This window comes from Mirounga leonina, unplaced genomic scaffold, assembly GCF_011800145.1.
Source record: "Mirounga leonina isolate KUSES-001 unplaced genomic scaffold, KU_Mleo_1.0 Mir_357, whole genome shotgun sequence".
Taxonomy (NCBI): domain Eukaryota; kingdom Metazoa; phylum Chordata; class Mammalia; order Carnivora; family Phocidae; genus Mirounga; species Mirounga leonina.
The window spans coordinates 5,660,536-5,688,226 of NW_023270702.1; the positions used below are offsets into that span (position 1 = coordinate 5,660,536).

Here is a 27,691-nt window from a genome sequence, read left to right on the forward strand (position 1 = left end):
ACAATAGCCAAACTATGGAAAGAGCCCAGATGTCCATCAACAGATGAATGGATAAAGAAGATGTGATATGTATAAATACACTGGAATATTACACAGCCATCAAAAAATTGAAATCTTGCCATTTGCAACAACATGGATAGAACTAGAGGGTATTATGCTAAGCGAAATAAGTCAATTAGAGAAAGACAACTGTCATGTGATTTCACTCATATGTGGAATTTAAGAAACAAAACAGAGGAGCAAAGGGGAAGGGAGGGAAAAATAAAATTAGACTAAATCAGAGAGGGGGACAAACCATAAGAGACTCTTAATCATAGGAAATAAACTGAGGGTTGTTGGAGGGGAGTGGTGTGGGGGATGGGGTAACTGGGTGATGGGCATGAAAGAGGGCATGTGATGTAATGAGCACTGGGTGTTATATGCAACTGATGAATCACTGAACTCTACCTCTGAAATTAATAATATATGTTTATTAATTGAATTTAAATAAAAAATTAAAATGTTGACTCCCCCCCACACAAACCCCCCCCCACACACACCTTTTAATTTCTCTGCAGGAGTGTCTAGGTACTTTTCAGATGTTTGTCCTATATGTATACATTTAGAACTTTTTTTTTTTTACATTTAGAACTATCTTGTCAAGTTGTTTCTCTCTCTTTCTCCCTCCCTTTCTCTCTCTCCCTCTGACACACACAGAGTTGGAATTTTTATTGAAATTAGATCAAATGTAGAACAGGTTGGGGAGAACTGGCATTTTTCCGATACCAAATCTAACAATATATGAGCAGGTATCTATAATTATCTAGGCCTTTCATAATGTCTTTTAAAAATGATTTATATTTCTTTCACAGAGGTGCTTTCAGAGATAAAATACCTGCTTAGATTCTTATTAGGTATTTCATCTTCTTTTGCTAATGTGTAATTTCTTTGTATTAATTTTGAATCTAGCAACTTCATTAAACCCTCAGCATTTATGGGAGAATTCTTTTGAGTAGTCTTTGTAGATAAGCAAATCAGTTATGCTTAACTGATTTGTTTACAGTGACAGTTTTGTTTCCTCCTTTCTGTAATTATAGTTTTGAGTTCTTTTGCTGCCTTATGTGGTAAAACTGCTAATATGAAAATAACTGGTGATAGCTGACATCTTTGTCTTGATCCTCATCTTTTAAAAATACTTTTAACCTTTCACCATTATAGTTTCTTTGCAAAACTTTCTGTGTTAATCATAATTTTGAAAATTTTTGAACATCTCCATATATTACAAAGAGAACATGATTCTTTTCCTTTTATATGCTAATGATTTTAAATAAATCAATTAATTACCTAATGTTTAACCAACCTTGCATTGCTGGAATTTTTGTTTCTAGTAATTTCACTTTTAAAAATGAAAATTTTATCTTCTTTCCACTTGATATATATATTATATATATATCTGATTTCTTTTCCTTGTCTAAGTGCATTCATTAGTAGCAGGTATACACTGGCAAATGATAGTGGTGTTAATAAATATTTTGTTTTAAACCTACTAACTTCTGGGTTGAAATCAATCTATCTACTAACAGGCAGATATAGATAGATGGGTGATTTTCACTACATTAAGGAAATATTCACATAGTCCCTTTTTATTAAGAATTTAATCAAGAATGTTACAATAAATCTATCAAATGTTTTTAAGAAACCACAGAAATGATTACTTGATAATTTACTTCTGATATGTTATCCTATTACATTATATTTATATATTTCCTAAACCATCTGTATATTGGTAGAATAAACCACACTTGATAGTATCTTCTATATGCTTCTGGTTTTTGTTAACTTTTCTTAGGATTTTTTATACTAATATAACATATTTATACTATATAATAATAGATAATCAAATATGAGTAGGATTTATATTTAAACATTTCATGTGGTAATTATGGGAAGACCAGGATTAATGTTATACTAGCTTATGAAAAAAGATACTGTGGGTGCCTGGGTGGCTCAGTTGGTTAAGCGACTGCCTTTGGCTCAGGTCATGATCCTAGAGTCCCAGGATCGAGTCGCACATCGGGCTCCCTGCTCAGCAGGGAGTCTGCTTCTCCCTCTGAACCTCCCCCCTTCTCATGCTCTCTCTCTGTCTCATTCATTCTCTCTCAATAAATAAATAAATAAATCTCTCAAAAAAATAAAAGATACTGCAAGCTTTTGTTTAAAAATAACCTTGAAATGTATAGTATTATAATTTAAACGGCAACAAATTTAAGCATTCATTACAGGTTTGGTAGAATTTGCCTGTGAGTCTAATCCAGGTATCTCTGTGGGGAGAGGCAACTTCTACATTTCTATAACTGGTGTTTTTAGATTTTAAAATTTTCTTTGGGATTAAGTTTTGGTAATTTGTATTTCCCTTCCTTTTATGCTAATTTACAAATTTGCTCAGACCTAAGCAAAAAATAATTTATTGAGTCTTCTAATGTTCTCTACTTCTCTAGTTATTTTTCCATTACCATATCTTATTTTGTGCATTTGAGTTCTCCATCTTTTCCTGATTAGGTAACTAATAACTTTTTATTACAGAGGCATTTCTTTTTGTCTCTCAGTACTTTACTATATTCTGGTGATAGATGTTATAGAAACTTGGCATAGGTTAATTTCAGTATACTTCACTGAAAATAAAAATTTCTATTTATAAAGTACATGAAAATTTTTAGCAGGAAATTCAATGGTAAATACAAAGGAATTGGTAAGAAATCATATTATTGTATAAAATATCTTCCTATCAGACTAAAACGCTGTTCATGTCTTCTGTCTTCTAAATTCATAAAGGTAAGCCACTTTATTTAATAAAAAAGACAAAGCCTTTATAAACAGTACATTCTATAAAATGTATCAAACTTCTAACTTTAAATTTCTAATGAATTCATTTTGTGAATAATTCCACAAAACCTTAAGTTGATCTGCTGAGATGGAAATTATTTCTCCTCTCAGTGAATCGCCATGGTATTTTATCTGTATCTTTCTTATACCTCTCAAATGATTATAAGATACTTATTTTATTCCCCCTAAGGTCAGGAACAGGCAGGGATGTCCACTATCACCACTGCTATTCAACATAGTATTAGAAGTCCTAGCCACAGCAATCAGGCAACAAAAAGAAATAAAAGGCATCCGAATTGCCAAAGAAGAAGTCAAACTGTCACTCTTTGCAGATGATATACTTCATGTGGAAAACCCAAAAGACTCCACTCCAAAACTGCTAGAACTCATACAAGAATTCAGTAAAGTGGCAGGATATAAATCAATGCACAGAAATCAGTGGCATTCCTATACACCAACAACAACACAGAAGAAAGAGAAATTAAGGAGTCAATCCCATTTACAATTGCACCCAAAACCATAAGATACCTAGGCATAAATCTAACCAAAGAGGCAAAGGATCTGTACTCAGAAAACTATAGAATACTCATGAAAGAAATTGAGGAAGACACAAAGAAATGGAAAAACGTTCCATGCTCATGGATTGGAAGAACGAATATTGTTAAGATGTCAATGCTACCGAGAGCAATCTACACATTCAATGCAATCCCCATCAAAATACCATCCACTTTTTTCAAAGAAATGGAACAAATAATCCTAAAATTTGTATGGAACCAGAAAAGACCCCACAGAGCCAGAGGAATGTTGAAAAAGAAAAGCAAAGCTGGCGGCATCACAATTCCGGACTTCCAGCTCTATTACAAAGCTGTCATCATCGAGACAAATGCCTCCCAAATGCCCATCACCCAGCCAGCCCATCCCACCCACCCCGCTCCACTCCAGCAACCCTCAGTTTGTTTCCTGAGATTAAGAGTCTCTTATGGTTTGTCTCCCTCTTCGGTTTCATCTTGTTCCATTTTGCCCTCCCTTCCCCTATGATCTTCTCTTTTGTTTCTCAAATTTCTCAAATCACTAAGATCATATAATACTTGTCTTTCTCTGATTGACTTATTTTGCTTAGCCTAACACCCTCTAGTTCCATTCACGTTGTTGCAGATGGCAAGAGTTCATTTTTTTTGATGGCTGCATAATCCATTGTATTATATACCACTTCTTCTTTATCCATTCATCTGTTGATGGACATCTTGGCTCTTTCCACAGTTTGGCTATTGTGGACATTGCTGCTATAAACATCGGGGTGAAGGTGCCCCTTCGGATCACTACATTTATATCTTTGGGGTAAATACCCAGTAGTGCAATTGCGGGGTTGTAGGGTAGCTCTATTTTCAACTTTTTGAGGAACCTCCATACTGTTTTCCAGAGTGGCTGTACCAGCTTGCATTCCCACCAACAGTGTAGGAGGGTTCCCCTTTCTCTGCATCCTCACCAACATCTGTCATTTCCTGACTTGTTAATTTTAGCCATTCTGACTGGTGTGAGGTGGTATCTCACTGAGGTTTTGATTTGTATTCCCTGATGCCGAGTGATGTGGAGCACTTTTTCATGACTCTGTCGACCATTTGGATGTCTTCTTTGCAGAAATCTCTGTTCATGATTCTGCCCATTTCTTGACTGGATTATTTGTTCTTTGGGTGTTGAGTTTGATAAGTTCTTTATAGATTTTGGATACTAGCCCTTTATCTGATATGTCATTTGCAAATATCTTCTCCCATTCTGTCGGTTGTCTTTTGGTTTTGTTGAGTGTTTCCTTTGTTGTGCACAAGCTTTTTATCTTGATGAAATCCCAATAGTTCATTTTTGCCTTTGCTTCCCTTGCCTTTGGCAAAGTGTCTAGGAAGAAGTTGCTGCAGCTGAGATTGAAGAGGTTGCTGCCTGTGATCTCCTTTAGGATTTTGATGGATTCCTGTCTCAAATTGAGGTCTTTCATCCATTTGGAGTCCATTTTTGTGTGTGGTGTAAGGAAATGGTCCACTTTCATTCTTCTGCATGTGGCTGTCCCAACACCATTTGTTGGGACAACAAATTTGTCCCAACACCATTTGTTGAAGAGACTTTGGACATTCTTTCCTGCTTTGTCAGAGATTAGTTGACCATAGACTTGAGAGTCCATTTTTGGGCTCTCTATTCTGTTCCGTTGATCGATGTGTTTGTTTTTGTGCCAGTACCATACTGTCTTGATGATGACAGCTTTGTAATACACTGGAAGTCTGGAATTGTGATGCCGCCAGCTTTGCTTTTCTTTTTCAACATTCCTCTGGCTCTGCGGGGTCTTTTCTGATTCCATACAAATTTTAGGATTATTTGTTCCATTGCTTTGAAAAAAGTTGATGGTATATTGATAGGGATTGCATTAAATGTATAGATTGCTCTAGGTGGCATAGACATTTTCACAATATTTATTCTTCCAATCCATGAGCATGAATGTTTTTCCATTTCTTTGTGTCTTCCTCAATTTCTTTCATGAGTATTCTATAGTTTTCTGAGTACAGATCCATTGCCTCATTGGTTAGATTTATTCCTAGGTATCTTATGACTTTGGGTGCAATTATAAATGGGATCGACTCCTTAATTTCTTTCTTCTATCTCGTTGTTGGTATATACAAATGCAACTGCTTTCTGGGCATTGATTTATATCCTGCCACTTTACTGAATTCCTGTATGAGTTCTAGCAGTTTTAGGGTGGAGTCTTTTGGGTTTTCCACATAAAGTAACATATCATCTGCAAAAAGTGAGAGTTTCACTTCTTTGCCAATTCGGTTGCCTTTTATTTCTTTTTGTTGTCTGATTGCTGAGGCTAGGACTTCTAGTACTATGTTGAACAGCAGTGGTGATAGTGGTCATCCCTGCCGTGTTCCTGACCTTAGGGGAAAAGCTCTCAGTTTTCCCCATTGAGTATGATATTCACTGTGGGTTTTTCATAGATGGCTTTTATGATATTGAGGTATGTACCCTCTATCCCTATACTCTGAAGAGTTGTAATCAGGAAAGGATGCTGTACCTTGTCAAATGCTTTTTCTGCATCTATTGAGAGGATCATATGGTTCTTGTTCTTTCTTTTATTAATGTAGTGTATCACATTGATTGATTTGCAGATATTGAATCAACCTTGCAGTCCAGGATAAATCCCACTTGGTCGTGGTGAATAATCCTTTTTATGTACTGTTGGATCTTATTGGCTAGTATTTTGATGAGAATTTTTGCATGAATGTTCATCAGGGATATTGGTCTGTAGTTCTCCTTTTTGATGGGGTATTTGTCTGGTTTTGGGAACAAGGTAATGTTGGCCTCATAAAATGAGTTTGGAAGTTTTCCTTCCATTTCTATTCTTTGAAACAGCTTCAGAAGAATAGGTATTAATTCTTCTTTAAATGTTTGGTAGAATTCCCCTGGGAAGCCATCTAGCCCTGGGCTCTTGTTTGTTGGGAGATTTTTGCTTACTGCTTCAATTTCTTACTGGTTATGGGTCTGTTCAGGTTTTCTATTTCTTCCTGGTTCAGTTTTGGTAGTTGATACATCTCTAGGAATGCATCCATTTCTTCCAGATTTTCTAATTTGCTGGCATATAGTTGCTCATAATATGTTCTTATATTTGTTTGTATTTCTTTGGTGTTGGCTGTGATCTCTCCTCTTTCATTCATGATTTTATTAATTTGGGTCCTTTCTCTTTTCTTTTTGATAAGTCTGGCCAGGGGTTTATCAATCTTGTTAATTCTTTCAAAGAACCAGCTCCTTGTTTTGTTGATCTGTTCTACTCTTCTTTTGGTTTCTATTTCATTGATTTCTGTTCTGATCTTTATTATTTTTCTTCTACTGCTGGATTTAGGCTTTATTTGCTGTTCTTTCTCCAGCTCCTTTAGGTGTAGGGTTAGGTTATGTATTTGAGAACTTCTTTGTTTCTTGAGAAAGGCTTGTATTGCTATATACCTTCCTCTTAGGACTGCCTTTGCTGCAACCCAAAGATTTTGAACAGTTGTGTTTTCATTTTCATTGGTTTCCATGAATTTTTTAAATTCTTCTTTAATTTCCTGTTTGACCCATTCATTCTTTAGTAGGATGTTTTTTAGCCTCCATGTATTTGAGTTCTTTCCAACTTTCCTCTTGTGATTGAGTTTAGTTTTGAAGCATTGTGGTTTGAAAATATGCAGGGAAAGATCCCAATCTTTTGGTATCGGTTGAGACCTGATTTGTGACCCAGGATGTGATCTATTCTGGAGAATGTTCCATGGGCACTAGAGAAGAAAGTGTATTCTGTTGCTTTGGGATGGAATGTTCTGAATATGTCTGTGAAGTCCATTTGTTCCAGTGTGTCATTTAACGTCTTTATTTCCTTGTTGATCTTTTGCTTAGATGATCTGTCCATTTCAGTGAGGGGAGTGTTAAAGTCCCCCACTATTATTGTATTGTTGTCAATGTGTTTCTTTGCTTTTTTATTAATTGCCTTATATAATTGGCTGCTCCCATGTTAGGGGCATAGATATTTACAATTGTTAGATCTTCTTGTTGGATAGACCCTTTAGTAAGATATAGTGTCCTTCCTCATCTCTTATTATAGTCTTTGGTTTAAAATCTAATTTGTCTGATGTAAGGATTGCCACCCCAGCTTTCTTTTGGTGTCCATTAACATGGTAAATGGTTTTCCACCCCCTCACTTTCACTCTGGAGGTGTCTTTGGGTCTAAAATGAGTCTCTTGCAGACAGCATATCGATGGGTTTTGCTTTTTTATCCAACCTGATACTCTGTGTCTTTTGATTGGGGCATTTAGCCCATTTCCATTCTGGGCAGCTACTGAAAGATGAATTTAGTGCCATGGTATTGCCTCTAAGGTGACTGTTACTGTATATTGTCTGTGTTCCTTTCTGGTCTATGTTACTTTAGGCTCTCTCTTTGCTTAGAGGACCCCTTTCAATATTTCTTGTAGGGCTGGTTTTCTGTTTGCAAATTCTTTTAGTTTTTGTTTGTCCTGGAAGCTTTTTATCTCTCCTTCTATTTTCAGTGACAGCCTAGCTGGATATAGTATTCTTGGCTCATATTTTTCTCATTTAGTGCTCTGAATATATCATGCCAGTCCTTTCTGGCCTGCCAGGTCTCTGTGGATTGGTCTGTTGCCAGTCTAATGTTTCTACCATTGTAGGTTACAGACCTCTTGTCCCGAGCTGCCTTCAGGATTTTCTCTTTGTTTCTGAGACTTATAAGTTTTACTATTAGATGGTGGGGTACTGACCTGTTTTTATTGATTTTGAGGGGCGGTTCTCTATGCCTCCTCTGGATTTTGATGCCTGTTTCCTTCCCCAAATTAGGCAAGTTCTCTGCTATAATTTGCTCCAATATACCTGCTGTCCCTCTCTCTCTTTCTTCTTCTTCTGGGATCCCAATTATTCTAATGTTGTTTCGCTTTATGGTATCACTTATCTTTCGAATTCTTTCCTCATGATCTAGTAGTTGTTTATCTCTCTTTTTCTCAGCTTCTTTATTCTCCATCATTGGGTCTTCTATATCACTAATTCCCTCTTCTGCCTCATTTATCCTAGCAGTTAGAGTCTCCATTTTTTATTGCACCTCATTAGTAGCCTTTTTGATTTTGACTTGGTTAGATTTTAGTTCTTTTATTTCTCCAGAAAGGGATTCTCTATTATCTTCTGTGCTTTTTTCAAGCCCAGCTAGTATCTTTATAATCGTCATTCTGAACTCTACTTCTGACATCTTACTAATGTCTGTATTGATTAGGTCCCTGGCAGTCAGTACTGCCTCTTGTTCTTTTTGTTGAGGTGAGTTTTTCCATCTTGTCATTTTGTCCAGAGGAGAATAGATGAATGAGAGAACAAAATGCTAAAAAAATGCTAAAAAGGTAACAACAACCCCAGAAAAATATACACCAAACAAATCAGAAGGGACCCAAAACTGGGGGGAAAAGTAAAGGGGAAAAAGAAAAAAGAATATGATCAGGCTGGTGAAAATAACAGAGCCACATAATAGATTTTTGGTATTTTTTAGTCTGTTAGAAGAAATTGCCTCCCAAAATTTTAAAGAAAGATAAACGTATATATATACAAAAATAAGGGTAAATATGATGAAGGGATGGAATGTGACTGTACAGATGAAAACTAAAAAGGATTTTAAAAAAGGAATTGATTAGAAGTTGGTTTAAAAAAAGAATGAAAAAATATTTTTTTAAAAAAAGAGGGAATGTGATCTGGCGGGAGACTAGGAAAACATCATACAACAGATTTAGGGTATATTTTGGTCTGTTAGAAGAAACTGTATCCCAAAATTTTAAAGAAAGAAAAACATATATACACAAAAAGTAAGGTTAAATACAATGAAGGGATAGAGTATGAATGTAAAAATGAAAAATTAAGAAAGATTTTAAAAAAGGAATTGAAAAGATATTGGTTGAAAAAGAAAAGAAGAAAAATTCAACTAATAGAAAAAGAGAAAAATAAACTTTAAAATATTAACGCTGAAAGACTAAAGCATCATGGGAAAAAAGCCATGAATTCTATGTGCTGTATTACCCTAGTGCTGGATTTTGCTGTTCTCATTGATCGGTAAATTTGGTCTTGGCTGCCTGTTCTTGCTGATCTTCTGGGGGAAGGGCCTATTGCAGTGATTCAAAAATGTCTTTGCCGGAGGCGGAATTGCCCCGCCCTTGCCGGGGGCCAGGCTAAATAATCTGCTCAGGTTTGCTCTGGGTAGCTTTTTTCCCTGAAAGCTTTCCAATCAGCTTTGGAGGATGAGAGTGAAAATGACGGCCTCCCAATCTCTGGTCCCGGAGATGCTGAGAACTCGGGGCCCCCACTCCTCAGTGCGCCGAGAGAAAAGCAATCACTCCCGTCTCTCTGGTCTCCAGCCGCACTCTGTGTTCACCTGGCCTGTGACCGAGCAAGTAAACTCTGGCACACGACCCCATTTGGAGTCTCCAAACCCAGGAGATCCCTGTGGTGCACTCCCGCGCCACTCCTCCCTGGGGGGTAAGGGGAGTCTCCCCAGATCTGCCACTTATTGGGTCCCTGCTGGAAGAGCAGTGGCCCAACTGTGCCACGGATCATGGTTTATGGCAACCCCGAGCTGAGAGCCCACTCCTCAGCTCCGTCTTTGCAGCCGGCTTTCCCGCTCTGATACCTGGAAGCTCTACCACACTCTGGCAACCCTGGTCTTTCTGTGACCCCAAGGGTCCTGAGACCACACTGTCCCAGCGAGGGTTCCACCCCCCGCTTAGCCACTGGAGCGGCATCCCTCAGTGGAGCAGACTTGTAAAAGTTCCAATTTTGTGCTCTGCTGCTCTATCACTTGCTTGTAGCAGCTGACGGAGGCTCTCTCCCCCTGTGGTCTATTTTCCTGAACATCGCGCCGGATTCACTTCTCCACACGTCCTACCTTCCAGAAATTGGTCACTTTTCTGTTCACAGAGTTGCTGTTATTGTTTTCTTCCATCTCCTGTTGAGTTTGTAGGTGTTCAGAATGGTTTGATAACTATCTAGCTGAATTGCTGGGACCAGACTAAATTTAGGTCTCCTACTCTTCTGCCATCTGGCTCCTCCTCCACTAATATCTACTTTTAATTCGCTCATATATGTCTCTCATATACAAATTTGTATTATGTCATTTTACCCTAAAGGGATCACATTGCTCTTCTAAATGACATCTCTGGATACAACTGAAGCCTAGTGGAAAAAGGATGGACTGGATATTATAATACCTGTATTCTAGTTTCAATCTAGCACAACATATTCCAAATGTGATCAGGGTTTCTTAATCTGAAAATAGGAATAATGTTTACCTCACAAAACTGTTATAAATATTGGTAAGTACTGTTTTTATAAAAATGGAAAAATACGACATAAATGCAATGTCGTATTTTTATTCATCATCACCATGATACATTTAAAAGGCAAATTGTTTATTTTTAATCCTGATTTCCAGCACATCTTATCCAAAAATAATGGTGTGGGTAGTGAAAGGCCAAGCTATACTATAGGTAAATCATTATATCTAAGATTTCTGACTGGTGATCTCTAGAAGCATAGAGGTGACCCTTGCTCCAAAAATTCTAATTTCCCTTCTAATCAAGAATTTATTAAACTAATTAATAAAAATAATAAATGCAAGGATTGTTTTTAAATGTAGATTATCTCTTTTCAACAAGTGTCTCTTCTTTAGCATGGCATTTTATCACTCAAAGAAAATTACCAGAACTTTGCTGTATGACTGGTGAGGCTTTCATCATCTGTTTGATCTTTTAACAAGGTACTAAGCTACTGGCCAACTGAAATGAATGTCCAATTTCTAACTCTTTACTATATTTTGAAACAGATGTTAACATTTTACTTTGTTGTTCCTTAATATTTGTCTTTTGAATCAACTGCAAGCTTCTTCTGGTGTAAATATTTTCTTTCATGCCTTAGCTGTTTGATCACTTTATTTTTCCTGACTAATGTTTCACATTTTGCTCTTTGATACTCCCTGGTCAGACCCTTTGGGTCCAAGACTTCAAAGTAAACCAGACCAAATGGCACACAAGACCAATTCTATCCAAGCATTTTAAATTCAAATGTAGTTCTTCAAAATACTTGATGTGCTTTATGAAAAATCACTTCCTTTCTTCTACTCATCACTAGTAAATCTAAAGCATCTTTAAGTAAAGGCAAAAAAATTAATGTGATTTTTGTCTGCATTATGTTTTTGGAGTTCTTTCTCATACAGCTTGATTTAGACAACATGAAGAAGAATTAGCAATCACATTTACTTCCTGTCAGACCACTGCTCCCTAAAAGTTACTTCAAAAGGCAATTATCACATATGAAAGAAGACACTAGAGCTTTACTGTGAACTTATTTTTATTATACTCAAAAGGGTTTATTTTTTTTTTTAACAAATAAAATGTAGGCTATTTTTACAAAATATTGTTTTCATGCTTGGAAAACAACTGTTTGTTTCCTATGACCACAAGTTTTGGTATGTGAAACTAAAATTATTAATTTATGTACTTTAATAAGTAGGCCATCAAAAGAGAAAATTTTCCCATTAAGCAAGGAGCTTCTTGAGGACAGGAATCTATCTTACCCATTTTTGCACATCCAGCAGCCAGAAGAGAAGGTGCTCAATAAATATTGTCTTAATAATTAAAGGAAGGAATGACTAAGCAATTTATTTTAAGATTATTAGCGATGGCCTAATAAAAATTTAAGTAAGAAACCTATAATCTATCTTATAAAGATAAAAGGGTAATTTATAAATGAGTCCCTTTTAAAACACATTCCATGACTTCAAACCACAATTCTTGGTAATGGAGTGACAGAACTGATTTCAGAGAACCCAAAGAGCAAGATACAAATGGATACTATTAAATAAAATCACAAAGCAATTGAACAATATGATTAAGGTCTCTAGATTAGATAACAGTATTACATTAATTTTAATTTCCTTGTTTTGATATTTGTTTTGTGGTTATGTAAGAAAATTCCTTACTTTAGGAAATACAAACAAATATTTAGGGGTAAAAGGGCATCATATGCATTAATTACTCTTAAATGACTAAAAAAATATTAATATACACATACACCTATATGTGTAAGAAAAAAGAAATAAAGCAAATGTAGTGAAATGTTGACATTTGGGGAATCGAGTGAAGGCTATACAGGGATTCTTGTACTAGTTTGAAACTTCTATGTAATGAAAATAATGCCAAAATTAAACACTCAAAAAATAAAAGAATTATATTGTTAAAATGTCTAAATAAACAAATAAGACAAAAATCTGTATCAAAAGCATCTGGCTAAGAACAGAATAAAATAAACTTTCCTGTCTTGGAGGCCAACATAAACTGAATTCCATAGCAGAAGTGATCAAATAAATGTCTCCAAACTTAAACATAGACTTTCAAGTGTAGACTCTACCCCATTACCTCTGATACTTCCAATGACTTAACTTGGGTCTTAATATACAACTATATCTTATGGAACAAGGAATTTAATTTAGAAAGAGTAGAAAATACTATGAGAATGCTTTTCCTCAGTCTTTTAAGGAACACACATTATCACTGGAAGAATCTGGCCAGGCTTCTTGCCTAAAATTTACCTAATACAGGATGAAATGAAATTAATTAGTAAGCATTATAAGGTGAAGAAGGTCAATAATCTGTTAACCTCTCTGCCAATTCAATGAAATATCAATATTAGATATCTTTTGGACATTGGGAAAAACTGTCTACTCTTTTAAAAGTATATGGAAAATTAAAATATGTTAATAAAGCTAGTTTTGTGTCAGAAAGTAATATCACTAATAATTAATGAAATATACATTTTATCAAATATTACAAAGTTTAAGACACAACTCAGAAAAAAAGAAAACATATTCTTACCCAATTGGGAAATCAACATCATCACCATGAGCGGTCATGTGATAAAGTCCAAATTTAGCCAATTTAACATGTCCCTACAATAATAATAATAAAAATCACTATTAAATGTTTTAATATTGGTAGCAGGAAAAAGTATCATTATATATTTCATAAGTAAGGAAATCATCAGATAGTGAGATACATTAAGAAAAAAATTAATTTACCATAATTTTAGTTTACCATAATTTTATTAAAAACTATTTGCCAATGTTTGAAACCTGCTTTATACTCATTACAAATATATGTATATGTATACATGTATGTATGTATATATACACACACATATATATATTACTTACATATAGATCTCAAAACAACAAATAACACTTAAAAATTTTTGTTTATATTTTCCAGGTATTTTGACAAAACAAAAACAGCTGAAATGTTCTCGTTTGTCTTTAATCCCTACTTAGGGGGCGCCTGAGTGGCTCAGTCGTTAAGTGTCTGCCTTCGGCTCAGGTCATGATCCCAGGGTCCCTAGGGTCCTGGGATCAAACCCTGCATGGGGCTCCCTGCTCTGCAGGAAGCCTGCTTCTCCCTCTCCCACTCCCCCTACGTGTGTTCCCTCTCTTTCTGTCTCTCTCTGTCAAATAGATAAAGTCTAAAAAAAAAAAAAAAAAAAAAATCCCTGCTTAGAACATTTTTTGGTAATTTTAATAAAAGAATTATTTTTAAGGACTTGTAAGTCCATTCATAATGTTATAATTTAACCCTGACACGGGAGTTCTTAACTTGAAAAGATCAGGTCACAAGTCAAGATATAAGTGAATCTACTAGGTTTCTAACAATTTTTATATTGTTTGAGAAAGCCATTATTATCACAAAAGTGAGGTTCTTAATAAAAAGCAAATATAAATTTTATAAGTCTCTTAAGTTTTCCTCCTTTTAGATATTTAAGACCTTAAAAAAGTTAAGGTGATTTTAAGATTTGTTTTCTTGTTCTCAAGAACTTTATTTCCCAGCACTATAAAATGTTTATATATTAAAAAAACTCAGATTGGTTAGATACTCCACTGCTATAAAAATGAAATTAGTGAGTACCACTTTAGCTTTTATGATTTTTAATATCATAGGGTAATAGTAGTAAAAGTCTGGGAGAGAATCAGAGGAAAAGAATAATCCTACTAATACAAAAAATAATTCCCCAGAAAAAATTCTCTCAAAACTATTTTTTATATGCTTATGAAAAAAATGGAAGTATGATTATTCCTGAAAACATACCATCTTGCTACCATAATTTTCTTATAGGAGTTGACCTGCTTCTTATTAATCCCCCACAAGATTTCCAAGTAGAGAAGTGGCATTCCAATAAGAAAAGAAGCTTGGTATGAACAACTGGTAAATAAAGAAGATAAATGGAGAAAAAAAGAAAAAAGAAAAAATAGGGAAGAAGAAAAATAAAGAGGAGAAAATACAGTGCAGCTGTGTTATGACAAAATACTCCATGTAAATAGAGAAGCTTTCTTAAAATGAAAGCAAATTCAGAAGAGAATGGACTGCGAAGTTACCATACCTATTTTCCAGAAAGCAAATGAAAGGAAAAACCCAACATGAAGTTAGAAAATGAATCTTGGGAAAAAAAGAATAATGCATGTGAAAAACACATGGATTTATATAATTTAAAGATAGCTATTTTTTTCTAACCACCAAAAAGAAATCACTTTCATAGAGCCATTTCATTATGAATATTATTAAAATATATTTGTACTCTATAGTCCCTCTGAGTGGGTTTGATTTCAGTAGCTTCCAACAACAAACAAATATTTAATGTATTATTTGGCAATTACCTTTCGGTCCAAAAGAATATTATGAGGAGACAGCGCTCGGTGTACTATACCATGTTTGTTCATATACTGCAAACCTTGAAGTACCTCAAATGCAATACACAAAACCTTTGAATAGCTACGAAGAAGACAAAAAGTCACAGATCAATAGATCAATTACAAAGCAGATACAGAATCTGTTTTAAAGAATGAAATGAGGTTATAAAAATTCAGTTATATTTTTATTATCCCTCTTCTATTCAGAGAAAATACAATCTATACAATTTATAAAATATCCACTATATACATATTTTGGATTTTCTGATTACAACAGAATTGATCTGGCAAAGATCCTACAGTTTCCTAAGGCTACTCTAATAGCAGTATTTGTTTTTCCAGGGAGGGAGTTGAATTTTGGTGGTGTGCAATTAACCTTCTGCAGGTTTGGCTTTGCCAAATTACCAGAAAAGTTTCAGATATATGGCAGAACTAAGTCAAGGAAAACCACTGTTCCTGCTCAAGACAAAATGCCTAAGTCCCTGAAAAATGGCTAAAATATGTTCTATGGTAGATATACATGAGGTTACTTTCCATATCAATCCACAAAACAACCTCCAGCAATTTACGATTTATCAAACATTTCTCTTTAATTCTTTCTAAGCCATCTTCCACCCTGATGCCCAGTTTCTCTCTCTCTCTCTCCATCTCTTTCCTTTTTTTTTTTTTTTTTACTCAAGCACCATTCATGTGGGAAGTCAGGAATGAGATACCCAAAAGTAGGAAAGACTAATTCAAACCCAATCTCACAAACTATCAATATTAACATTTTGGTATAGATTTCTTTTCTACCCATTTTTTTTTTGCCATCTTGAATTAGACTTTTAAAAAATTAATATCTACAGGCAATCACTACAAGTAATTTTTAAAAAAGATATAATTAAGCCAACAGTAGAGATAAAATGGAATTATAAAAAAAATAAGCTAGCATAATAAAAGGAAAAAAAGCACAGAGAACAAATGGAACAATTAGAAAATAACAGATTTTAATTAGGATGTATCAATCATTATATTAAATGTAAATGTAAACATCTAAACTCATCAAAGCTAAGAACTGTCAGATTGGATAGGAATTAAGAATCAATTATATTCAGGCTATAAGCAACCCACATTAAATAAAAGATGTAAATTAAAAGGATGGAATAACAGGTTACCGATTATCATGGGCTTGCTTGGAGGGATGGGTTGACTACAAAGAGTATGTGGAAATTTTACTTGATGGAATTGTTATCTTGATTTTGATGATGATTACACTACTGAGTTTGTCAAACTGATCTGTACACTGAAAAGGTTATATTTTAAAATATGTAAAGTATAGCTCAAAAAACGTGATGTTAAAAAAAGTAAGCTGAATAAAATTTTCCAAAAAAAAAAAAACAACAAACTTGCAACACAACTCCCTCCTCTAAATTAAAACCATAAGAAAGAACAAGACATGAAAATTGAAAATCCCTCTCATCTCATTCTAGTCTGACTTTCCAGAGGTATCCACCCTTAGCAGTTTCTGTTTTCAATTCTTCTGATGGCTAGACTTGTAGTTAATATAATTAAGTCTTCTTCGCTATGCAAGATGATATAGTTAACATACTTTTACAACTTTCCCATTTTCCTTTCCCAACTCCTGATTTTTATTAGTTATATTATTTTTACATTATCCAATTTCGTAAGTGTAATAAAAGAAATCTACATTTCTTTCTTGAAGGCTAAATTAATAAACAAGCAAATACATAATATGACATCGTGATTAAGTGCTAAGGAGAAAAAGTAGGGAAGAGAGAATTTGGGGTAGCAGGATGCTAATACATATAGAGTGTGATCAAGGAAGGCCTCACTAAGGTGACATTTGTGCAGAAATCTAAAAGAAGTGAAAAAGACATGCAGCTCTCTGGGAAATAGGTGATTCAGGCAGAGGGCACAGTAAGCAAGTCCTGAACTGGGAGACGGCACAGCAGTTCAAAAAGTGCAATGAAGCCACTGTGCATGCAGTAGAATGAGCCAAGAGTAAGGTATTAAGAGATGAAGTCAGAGACATAACAAGGAGCCAGATCATGTAGGCCACTTAGGCCATTGTAAAGACTTTGGCTTTCATTCTGAGACAGACAGGAAGTGATTGTCACATTGCCATACTATGATTAGTAAGTATTCACTGTAGAACTAAGAAAAATATATATACCTAAGCCACTTAATCCCCAGTTCTCAAGCAAAAACATCCCAGTCATCAGGATTTAATAGATACTATAATTTTATAACTATTCATGAAGGTTATCATGAGCTACCATCATTTTTTATATCTCCTATTACTCATTTTGTACTTATATTTTTATTTAGCTAGAATACATCCATGAGAAAATTTTTCATAAGTGTGACATGAGTAGGACATTTTAAAGCATGACAGATCTTAAAATGTTTTATTCTTATCTTTAAACTTGGAAAAAGATTTCTCCATTGTCTTTAAGTGTTCTTTATTAATGGTAAGAAGTCCAGTATCAATGTAATTTTGTTGTTGATAGCTTGTTATTCCTTTCTGGAAGCTTAGGATTCTTTTTTACTTTATCCTTAGACTTGTAAAATTTTAGTCCAGTGTGTCCAGAGTGTGGGCATTTGTGCGTTTATGTTAGTAAGCAATAGGTGTGCCCTTTTAATCTGAAGACTCACATGTTCTATTAGCAGAAGAATTAACAAGGAAAAGTTGATTTGTTAGGTCTTTGACTGTTTTCTCCCTCTACTGTATCTTTTATTTAGAACTCTTAGTGGACAGGCAAAAATAAGATCCATTCTCCAGATCAAGTTTCTGTTTTATTTCCTATGAGCACGGCCTTTAGTCCTCTCTCTTCTATTTGATTTCCAGACTCTTTGTTCTATTCTGTAGTTGTTCCTTTTAAATAGATCCTATTCTCTGGTATGGATACAGTATTCTTTTGAGTCTCTCTGGGATAGTTACTAGAATTCTGCTAATTCAGGGGAGGGGAAAAAGAGGTTATCTTCATTTCCTCTGGGGTAAGTTTTTTTGTTTTTTTTTTGTTTTCCTCCCTTGGCTCTCTTTCTCTCAGATTATTTTTTTTCCTCAAATGTCAGATAATCCCTGGTTGTCAGCCATATTTCAAAATAAATTGATATTCTTCATGAAGTATGTAAAAAAGAAACAATAAAAGTTACTATTTATAAGGAATGCTTATTTAAACTATTTCTCTTTATCAAATAGTTTCCCCCATATTATAAGCCACAACAGTCACTCTTTAGCAAATAGGAAATGTGTGAAACAAAAACAATTTTAAATTAATGGAGTTTTCATAAACATCCTCAAAAAATAAACCAAGTATGGAAAGAAAAAGATGCCAAGCTTTAAAACAACTATAGTAACATTGATAAATGTGTGCATATGAAAGAAGGCAAATGTCTCCCCTTTTAAAAACAAAAGAAAAAACTTTGCCTGAGATTGACTAACAAAATGTTAAGAACCTAGTTTTCTAAGCTCATCTGGCTCTATGAGTCACGTTTACAGTAGTAATCTCTCTTGTCCTTGTTCTTCTCTTTCTGACATAAACATACACAATTCATAAAATCTTAAAAGCTGATGCCATATTCAGCCGTGACACTAGAGGGCCTCAGTTGCACACTGCTTCAATATAGAGGGTTTTCTTAAGAAATTAAAACCAAACCTTTAAAGCGATTTTTCCATTTAAACCAGTTCTGAAACAGCTGAACACAGAAGACTGCATGTTCTATTTTGTCTACTTGCTTTTGCTGATTGTAAGATATAACTGGACAAGTTTAAAAAGCACATTCATGCTATTATCGAGTTGATGTATATATATGCTGAAATAATTTTTAAAAATTCAAACATAAGAAACCTGAAGTTCATGACAAACCTTTTCTTAGCTATTACTTGAGACTACACACGAATTACAGCTAATGGACTCAGTATTCTTCAGTATAAATCAGAGTAAATCAGATTTGCTTATCTGCCCTTTTGTATTCTTAGGATTTAGTTTTTAAAATTTATTTCAAAATATAACATATAAGGTGGGGCGCCTGGGTGGCTCAGTCGTTAAGCATCTGCCTTCAGCTCAGGTCATGATTCCAGGGTTCTGAGATGGAGCCCCGCATAGGGCTCTCTGCCCAGCGGGAAGCCTGCTTCTCCCTCTCCATTCCCCTGCTTGTGTTCCCTCTCTCACTGTGTCTCTGTCAAATAAATAAATAAAATCTTTAAAATAAAAAAAATAAAATATAAGGTATAAGGAGAAGAAAAGATAGCATTATTTTCTGTAACAAGAAGGAATCAGTATTTGTGAAATTCTGTGTACTTTTTGCTTTTAAAACTATGTTCTTTAATACAGCCAATAATTTAGATCACAAAATCTTTCAAAAAATTATTTTGAAGTAGCTAATGCAATTATAACACAACAGCAAGGTAAAAAAAAAAAAAAAATCATATGTCCAGTAATAGCTTGTTGCAGTTAATTGAAAATGGACTCCAGAAGGAGAGTTAGGATTAAGAGAGCGGGATTCACCCAATTAAAAAAAACAAAACAAAACAAAAAAAACGATGTTGGCAGGGGATAATAGGACTTCATCCTACACAATTCCCAAGTTAGAATCTTGTTAAAAAAGAAATCAATCACTAATCTAGAAAATGTAAATGAAACTTCAAGTCAGAAAATATTCTCTTCCTTTTGAAATTTTCAGTTACTACTGTTAACTCCCAAAGACTGCGAGGCTAGCATTTACTTTGTTACCATTGTCCTTGACACTCTGAAAAGTTTAATGAGCATAAGAATTTTTGGTAATCATAAACACATAGATATGGCCAAAAGGTAGCTTTCAAAATAATATCACTAATAATTTTTAATAAAGCAAGATGATCTTTTAAAATACTTTATATTTAAACATATCAATTAAAGGGCTATTAGCTGCTTGGTATTGTGTCACACTGCTGTGTTTTTAGGCTATGGGTATCAAGAGAAAGAACTGATCTCTACAAACAAGAAACCTACAGTATAGTTGGAAAGACAGATTTATAAACTGATGATTTTAATACAATTGAATTCAATAGAATTTCAATATAATCCAATAATTAAGTTAGCAGAGGAGAATTGATCATCCGTTTCTTCTGTGTAACAAGAAAAAGAAAACATGAACATCTATTTATTACATTGGTGAAACCAAAACAGATCTACAAAAATAAATCACTGTACCCTGAGACAGGTACTAACTTATTCAACTTGTAATCCCTATACCTATCACAGTGACTGTAAGGTAGGTGTTCAATAAATATGTATCAATAGGTGTTCAATGTATGTACGCAATGACATCCCATGATGGTGCAAGAGGGTGCAAATAATAAGACTAAGCTCTTCACCACTAATGAAATAACAGCTCAAAAAAGGATATTACACTTGTAATGGATTAACAGTGTCAACCTCATTTATAGAAGGTTGATTTCTTGTAAGCTGACTTAGAGGTTTTTTTTGAAAGAAAGAAAATCCTGCCATTAGCGACAATATGGATAAATCTGGAGGACATTATGTTAAGTGAAATAAGCTGGACACAGAAGGACAGATACTACCTGATTCCACTTACATAAGGTTTAAAAAACAGTCAAATTTATAGAAGCAGAGAATAGAACAACGGTTATAGGGGACTGGGTAGAGAAGAAAATGGTTACCAGGGGATGGGGAGAGAGGAATATCAATTGATTTAAAGTGTCAGTTGTGCAGTATAAGTTCTGGGGATCTGCTGTACAACATAGTGTCGATAGTTAACAATACTGTATAGCCCACTTAAAATTTTGTTAGGAGGGTAGATCTCATTTGTTAAGAGTGTAGATAAGTGTTCTTATCACACAAGAATAAAAAGGACACAAAGAAACTGTTAGAAGTGATAGATATGCCTATTACCTTGATTGCAGTGATGGTTTCACAGGTATATTCGTATGTCCAAACTCAAATGTATACATTGAATATTTGCAGTTTCCTTGTATATCAATTATACCTCAATACAGGTGTTAAAAAAAGAAATAAGGACAAAGTCCAATCAGCCTCAAACCATCATTTCTTTTGGTATTTGCAATGTTTCCAAAAAGAGATGTTATTCAGATTGCAAGAAATAGAGGCCAAGAAAGAGTGAGAGGTCAGGGTTGCTGAGATAGATTTGGAAGTCATTCACAATAGGTGGTAACTAAAACCACACATGCTATTTCCTCTGATCCATAATCCATGATATTTCTAAGGGCCACTCCACAAGCCAAAATACCCATACTGTCAGCAAACCAAGGGAGCAAACACACTTCTGGATTCTATGAGTTCAAGATGTTCTTTCACCTTATAAAACCTGATCACTCCCACAGAAATTTTCCTTTTGGTCTAAAACTTTGCTTACTTGGTATCAGCCCGAAGTAAAATGTTAAGGGAGAGTAAACACAGATGAAAATTAGCTACTGTGTGATTTAGGAAATGGAGAGGAAAAATGAAATACTAATGACTAATGTTCAGATAATAATACAACTGTTAACCCTGTGTTATCTTCAACCTAAACTCTCCTCCTATAACTTCAAGACCATAGAGCTCAAGTAGTATAAAATTTTTAATAGCTCACTGGTCTATAATTCCGAATTTGGAGGGAGGTATTTTCAGTGGTGAGCTAACGTCTTTGAGGCTCTTATAATCTGCCACTTATCACCTATTAAATTTTAACATTTTGTTAAAAATACCACACTATTTAACAGAGCAATTTTTTTTCTAAAGAGAAAAAAAAAAGTTTTTGGACTTGAAAAAGGAAATAACTTATTTCACTACTGGATACACATGTTTTAGCCTGAAAGGTTACCCATCCATGCTAAATTTAAATTTGCTTCAGATTCAGATGTTTTGAAATGGAAGTTGCATTGATTAACTGCTTACCTAAAGATTATTTTGTAATAGGCCTAGAAAAAAAAATCAGTCCATCTGTCCCTAAATTGTGAGATTGGGCATATTTTATAATTTGGTTCTCACTCAAAAAAAAAAAAAAAAAGTTGAAAGCTATCAACATCGAATGTGACTAATTCTCGAGGGGATACAATAAATTGGGGAATTAATTTTCTGACTCGCATATTGGATAACTTTCCCTTCTCATAACAAACTTAATTTGGTAAGATCAAAATACATATGGAAAGCATAGTCTAGTGGTTTGGGGTTCAGACATAAAGCCAGGAGACTCTGTCACTGATTTGCTTTGCTTGGAGAATGTTCCAATTTCATCCTGCCTCAGTCCGCATATGTATAAAGTGGGAAATGTAACACCAAAAAGGGGCTGAATGGAGATCAATGAGCTATTGGTCCTGCACAGAATCCTGGCTCATCGTAAAAGCAGAACAAAACAAACAAAAAGCCCAAGTCCTTCTCAAAAAAACCCAGGGTTTCTATAGTAAATTCTATTAACATTTTGTTTATCTATCTATCCATCTATTGTCTATTTCTCCATCTACATTCCATAAATTAACAAAGATTGTAAACTGGGCTCTCCAACTATTTGCATGACACAATAAAATCAGCAAAGTGGTTTTCTAATTTCTCTGTGAGAAAAAAAATTGGTATTTGATAAGGAGGATTAGAGGATCCTGGGGTGAGCTAGTTATTTCTGCAACATCAATTTTTCTTTTCCCAAGCAGCTGTACTATCCTGGCACAGACACTCCAAAAACATTTCTTCCACCATAGTTACTGACACTGGCAGTGCAAACACACTGGGTAATAAATCCCACTTCCCATGCCCTGGCAGCATTTGGGACCATACAAAGTTGTAACTTTTCTTTACGAAGGAACCTACAGTGGCTCATGTTTGCTTGGATCTGTACCGTAGCTCATTCTGAAGTTTTGTTTTTTTTTAAACTTTATTTACAAATTCCTATTGTTGAGAATTTTGATTTGAGATCAACATTTTCCTTTTTGGCAATCTGCCACCTTACCCCCAACCCATCATAACAAACAACTGGAGAGGGCCTGCATTTTATGCACATGTTTAGTTCAGTGTCTGCAAGACAACATAGTGCAAACAAAAGTCTGTCAAACTGAAATGTTCAGTTAAATGATGTGTTGGTCTGTCTTCAACAAATTATAAGAGATTTGGTTGATGAAAATTTCCTATTCACAGTTTCTATTCTATTTATCAGAATTGGGGTGATACAGTGATGCTATTTTGATCAAAGAATCCAAAAAATTCAAATTTTATTCTTAACTACTGTATCAACCTTGCAAAGTTCCTATATTCATAAAGAAGGCAGAATAAAGCAAGATCACATTAATAGTTGGGCCTTTGTCTCCAAACCTAATGTAGAACTCTAGGGAGCTTTGCTTACCTACGTAGTTCCTTTTTTCCAAGACAGATCACCTGAATGAGTCAGTTCTATTCTCCTAAACTTCAACTAGAGTCACTGATCTTAACGCTGTGACACAAGGAAAATTAGATTCATTCCAGGAAGCTATGGAAAAGAGAGTAGTATGTGTATGCACCCATAGTATCCCATAATGATACCAGAACACAGTTAAAAAAGTGAAGGACAATTCTATTTTACTAACTGATGGAAAAGCATTATATTAATGAATAATATTAGTTGATATAGTCTAAATGGGGCCCCACTCCCTTTGCCCCAAAATGTCCGCATCTTAATCCCCAGAACCTATGAATATTACCTTATTTGGAAAAAAGGTCTTTGCATGTGATCATCATGGATTATCCAGCTGGGCACAAAACCATTGTCAAGTGTTTTTATAAGAAGAGACACACAAAGGAGGAGATATGAAGATGGAGACAGAGATTGGAATGATGTGGTCATAAGCCAAGGAAGCCAAGGAATGCTGATAGCCACCAGAAGTTGGAAAGGCAAGGAAGGATTCTTCCCAGGAGCCTCCAAAGAGAGTGGGCCCAATCAACAGCTTGATTTCTGACTACTGGTCTCCAGAACTGTGAAAGAATCAATTTCCAGTGTTTTAAGCCACTCAATTTGTGATAATTTGTTGCAGCAGCCATAGGAAACTAGTATAGTTATTTATAAAGATGCACGTGACATCAAGATGACTTGTTTTTCTTCATCATGATCTGACTATAACAGAGCAATTCTCCTTCATACTTTTCTTTAAATGATCTTTATTTAGATTAAATTATGAACAATAAAACACACTCATTTTAAACGTACCATTAGAAGAGTTTTGACAAATGTATACACGACCACAAGCACTGCCACAGTCAAGAAACAGAGCACTTCCATCACCTTGAAAGGATTCTCTTGCTCCTCTTCCCAGAAAATTTCCATATCCTACCCCTGGCTCGAAGCAACCACTGGTCTGTTTACCATCACTCTAGATAAAATTTGCCTTTTCAAGAGTTTCAAATAAATGGAACACTACAGCATTATTTTGTGTCTACATTTTTTTTTTTTTACTCCACATGATGTTCTTAAGATTCATCCATGTTGTTGCCTCCATTACCAGTTCTTTTTTTTTTTTTTATTGCTAAGTAGTATTTCACTAACTTGTTATCCATTCATCTGTTGAAGGACTTTTAATAGCTTCAGACTTTTAATAGCTAAGCACAATACAGTATTTTGCCAGGAAAGCAGTGGACACATTTACAATGAAATTTCACAAGGAAATAAACAACAATACAGAGTCCCAGATTTTGAGCAGTGTCATATTCTTAAAACTGTCATTATGGGAGAACAATTGAAAATTTGTGGCATAAACTAATAAGGAAGCACACTAAAACATGCAAATCGGGATTTTTTGTTTGTTTGTTTAATCTAAGATGTATGTGGCAGATTTGGGAATGTCCAGTCATTATCATGATGATTTTGAAGCATTTATCTGCATTTGGACATGGATGTAAATGCTGTAAAAAAAACAGACAGACATGAATGCTTTTCTTATGTCCTATCACCTAAGATAGGTAACACCAACAACTGACAAAATGTCTACCTAGTGAATAAGCTAACATGAACAGAGAAAGTACAGTTAGCATATGGACAGTTACAGGATGCATTGACCAGAAACAGATTGCTTGCAGAGGAGAGCTACGACTTTCACTAACTTAGATGATCAGAAGAGAGAAAATCACATTTTCTCTTTTCTAGGTAATCTGGGAGGAATTTATAAGTAGGATATCAGTCATTCTTCATATAACCACTTTGTTTTCATCTTAAGTCACTGTCTGAAACAGCAACCTGTATTTATGACTTGTCATCTTAAACGAGAGTGCCCCACTTCTACCCTCCAAAACTGTTTCATAAAGAAAAATAGGGAAAGCAATGTCATTGCTCTCTGATGGATACTTTTACTACTTAGCTCTCCAAGCTCATCTCCTTCACCTCTCCTCCCATGGACCCCCTGCATCTGCTTTATTCATCTGCTTGCATAGCAATGCCTTTTTGCACATGCTGTTTTCTCTGACCTTCTATCTGGTCTATGTGGATGACACCTATACATTCTTTAAAATTCAACACAAGCATTACTTCCTTAGTAAAACTTTTCTGGACTCTCCTGGCTGTGAGGTACTATGTCTCCAAGATAACTTGCATATTCTTCTGGTACATACTCACCAAAAAATGCTATATTGTAACTGCTTATTATAAATCTGTCTACTCACTAGCCAGCAATCTCTCTAAAGATTAGGACTTTATATTTTCATCTTCAGATTCACTAGCACCTAGCCCAGTGTCTGAAACATGTGTACTTAATGAAGAAGTCTGGAATGGTCATTGCATAGGTTAATCATAATCTAAATCATAATTGGTCATCATAGAAAGACTATGACTATGCCACAGGGAATGCTTATTGATAATATTCAATAGTCATTTAGTATATTATAGTACTTATAATAATAACACTATTACCACTATAGTCACTAATAGGAAACATTTAGATAAATCATACTATATCAGTGCTGTTATAAATAATTCACATCTATTATTTCACTATCCTAGACAAAATACTGTATTGTGCTTAGCTATTAAAAGTCTGAAGCTATTAAAGGTGGTAAGATAGAAGCACAGAGGGGTTACGTAAATTAGCCAACTGAGTAAATGGTGGAGTTGAGATTCAAATTCAACATATTGGTCTTAGAGTCCATGTGTTTAACCACTACATTATATTGCCTCTCAGTGTTTTATAGTATAGATAGTGAAGTCAAAGAGAGGTTTTGAGCTCCAGCTATATCACTGTGACAGGTGTGTTAAAGTAACTGCTCTAAGCATCAGTTACCATATCTTAAAAATGCAGTGGATATTTATTGCTTCCCTCCCTGGCATCCATGCCCCCTTCTTCCAAAGACAATTTATAATGTTCATTTCAGGCTCCATCTCCCTCCTGTTCTCCTTAGTCCATATGTTCTGTCTTTAGGAGTAGAAATGTGACTCAGGCCTTCATCAATCACTTTCCCCTGGCCACAGTAATTGTTTTTAAACTGGTCTGATTGAAAATCTCAGGACTTAAATAGCAACTGATAAAAATGGCTCGCTCCTCTCTGGAAGACTGAATAGATATGAAGTTAGAGTTGTTAGGACCATTTTGCCATCATTAGGGGAGGATATGGAGCTCTTACAACTTATCACAGGCATGTCTCATCTTATTGTGCCATGCTTTATTGCACTTCAGCTATTATGGTTTTTTTTTTTACAAATTGAAGTTTTGTGGCAACATTGTGTTGAGCAAGTCTATTGGCAGTGCCATTTTTTTCAACAGCATTTATTTGTTCACTTCAGGTTTCTGTGTCATATTTTGGTAATTCTCTCAATATTCCAAACTTTTCCATTATTTTTATATTTGCTATGGTGATCTGTGATCAGTGATCTTTGATGTGACTCTTGTCATTGTTTTGGGTGTCACAAACTGTACCCATATAAGATGACAAACAACTGGTAAGTGTTGTGTGTGTTCTGACTGCTTCACTGACAGGCCATTCCCTGTCTCTCTCCCTCTTCTTGGGCCTTCCTATTCCCTGAGACACAATATTGAAATTAGGACAATTAATAATCCTACAATGCCTTTAAGTGTTCAAGTACATGGAAGAAGCTAGAAGTGATTAAACTTAGTGACGAAGGCATGTCGAAAGCCAAGATAGGCCAAAAGCTAGAGTTCTTGCCGCAAACAGTTAAACAAGTTGTAAATACAGAGGAAAAGTTCTTGAAGGAAATTAAAAGTACTACCCCAGTGAACACATGGATGATAAGAACACAAAACAGCCTATTTGCTTATATGGAGAAAGTTTCAGTGGTCTGGATAGAAGATCAAATCAGACACAACATTCCTTTATGCCAAAGCCAATATAAAGCAAGGCTCCTAACTCTCTTCAATTCTAGGAAGGTTGCGAGATGTAAGGAAGCTGCAAAAGAAATGTTGGAAGTTAGCAGATGTTAGCTCAAGAGATTTAAGGAAAGAAGCCATCTCCATAACATAAAAGTGCAAGGTGAGGCTGCAAGTGCTGATGTAGAAACTGCAGCAAGTTGCCCAGAACATCTAGCAAGATAATTAATAAAGATGACTATACTAAATAATTTTCAGTGTAGATGAAATAGCCTTATATT

The 27,691-nt window shown here is 34.9% G+C and overlaps 1 protein-coding gene across 4 annotated transcripts in view; it reads right to left on the bottom strand.

The window, feature by feature from the left end:
• TBCK (TBC1 domain containing kinase) overlaps positions 1-27,691 on the bottom strand; it is a 227,149-nt gene that overhangs the window by 161,015 nt on the left and 38,443 nt on the right. For 3 of the 4 annotated variants that reach the window (XM_035030232.1, XM_035030233.1, XM_035030234.1), the window contains 2 exons: positions 15,107-15,221; positions 13,281-13,354 (listed from right to left, as the gene is read on the bottom strand). The exons of the other annotated variant lie outside the window; for it this stretch is intronic. In XM_035030232.1, coding sequence (XP_034886123.1) covers positions 13,281-13,354; positions 15,107-15,221 — 189 coding nt within the window. The remainder of the gene's footprint in view (positions 1-13,280; positions 13,355-15,106; positions 15,222-27,691) is intronic. 4 annotated transcript variants of the gene reach the window in all.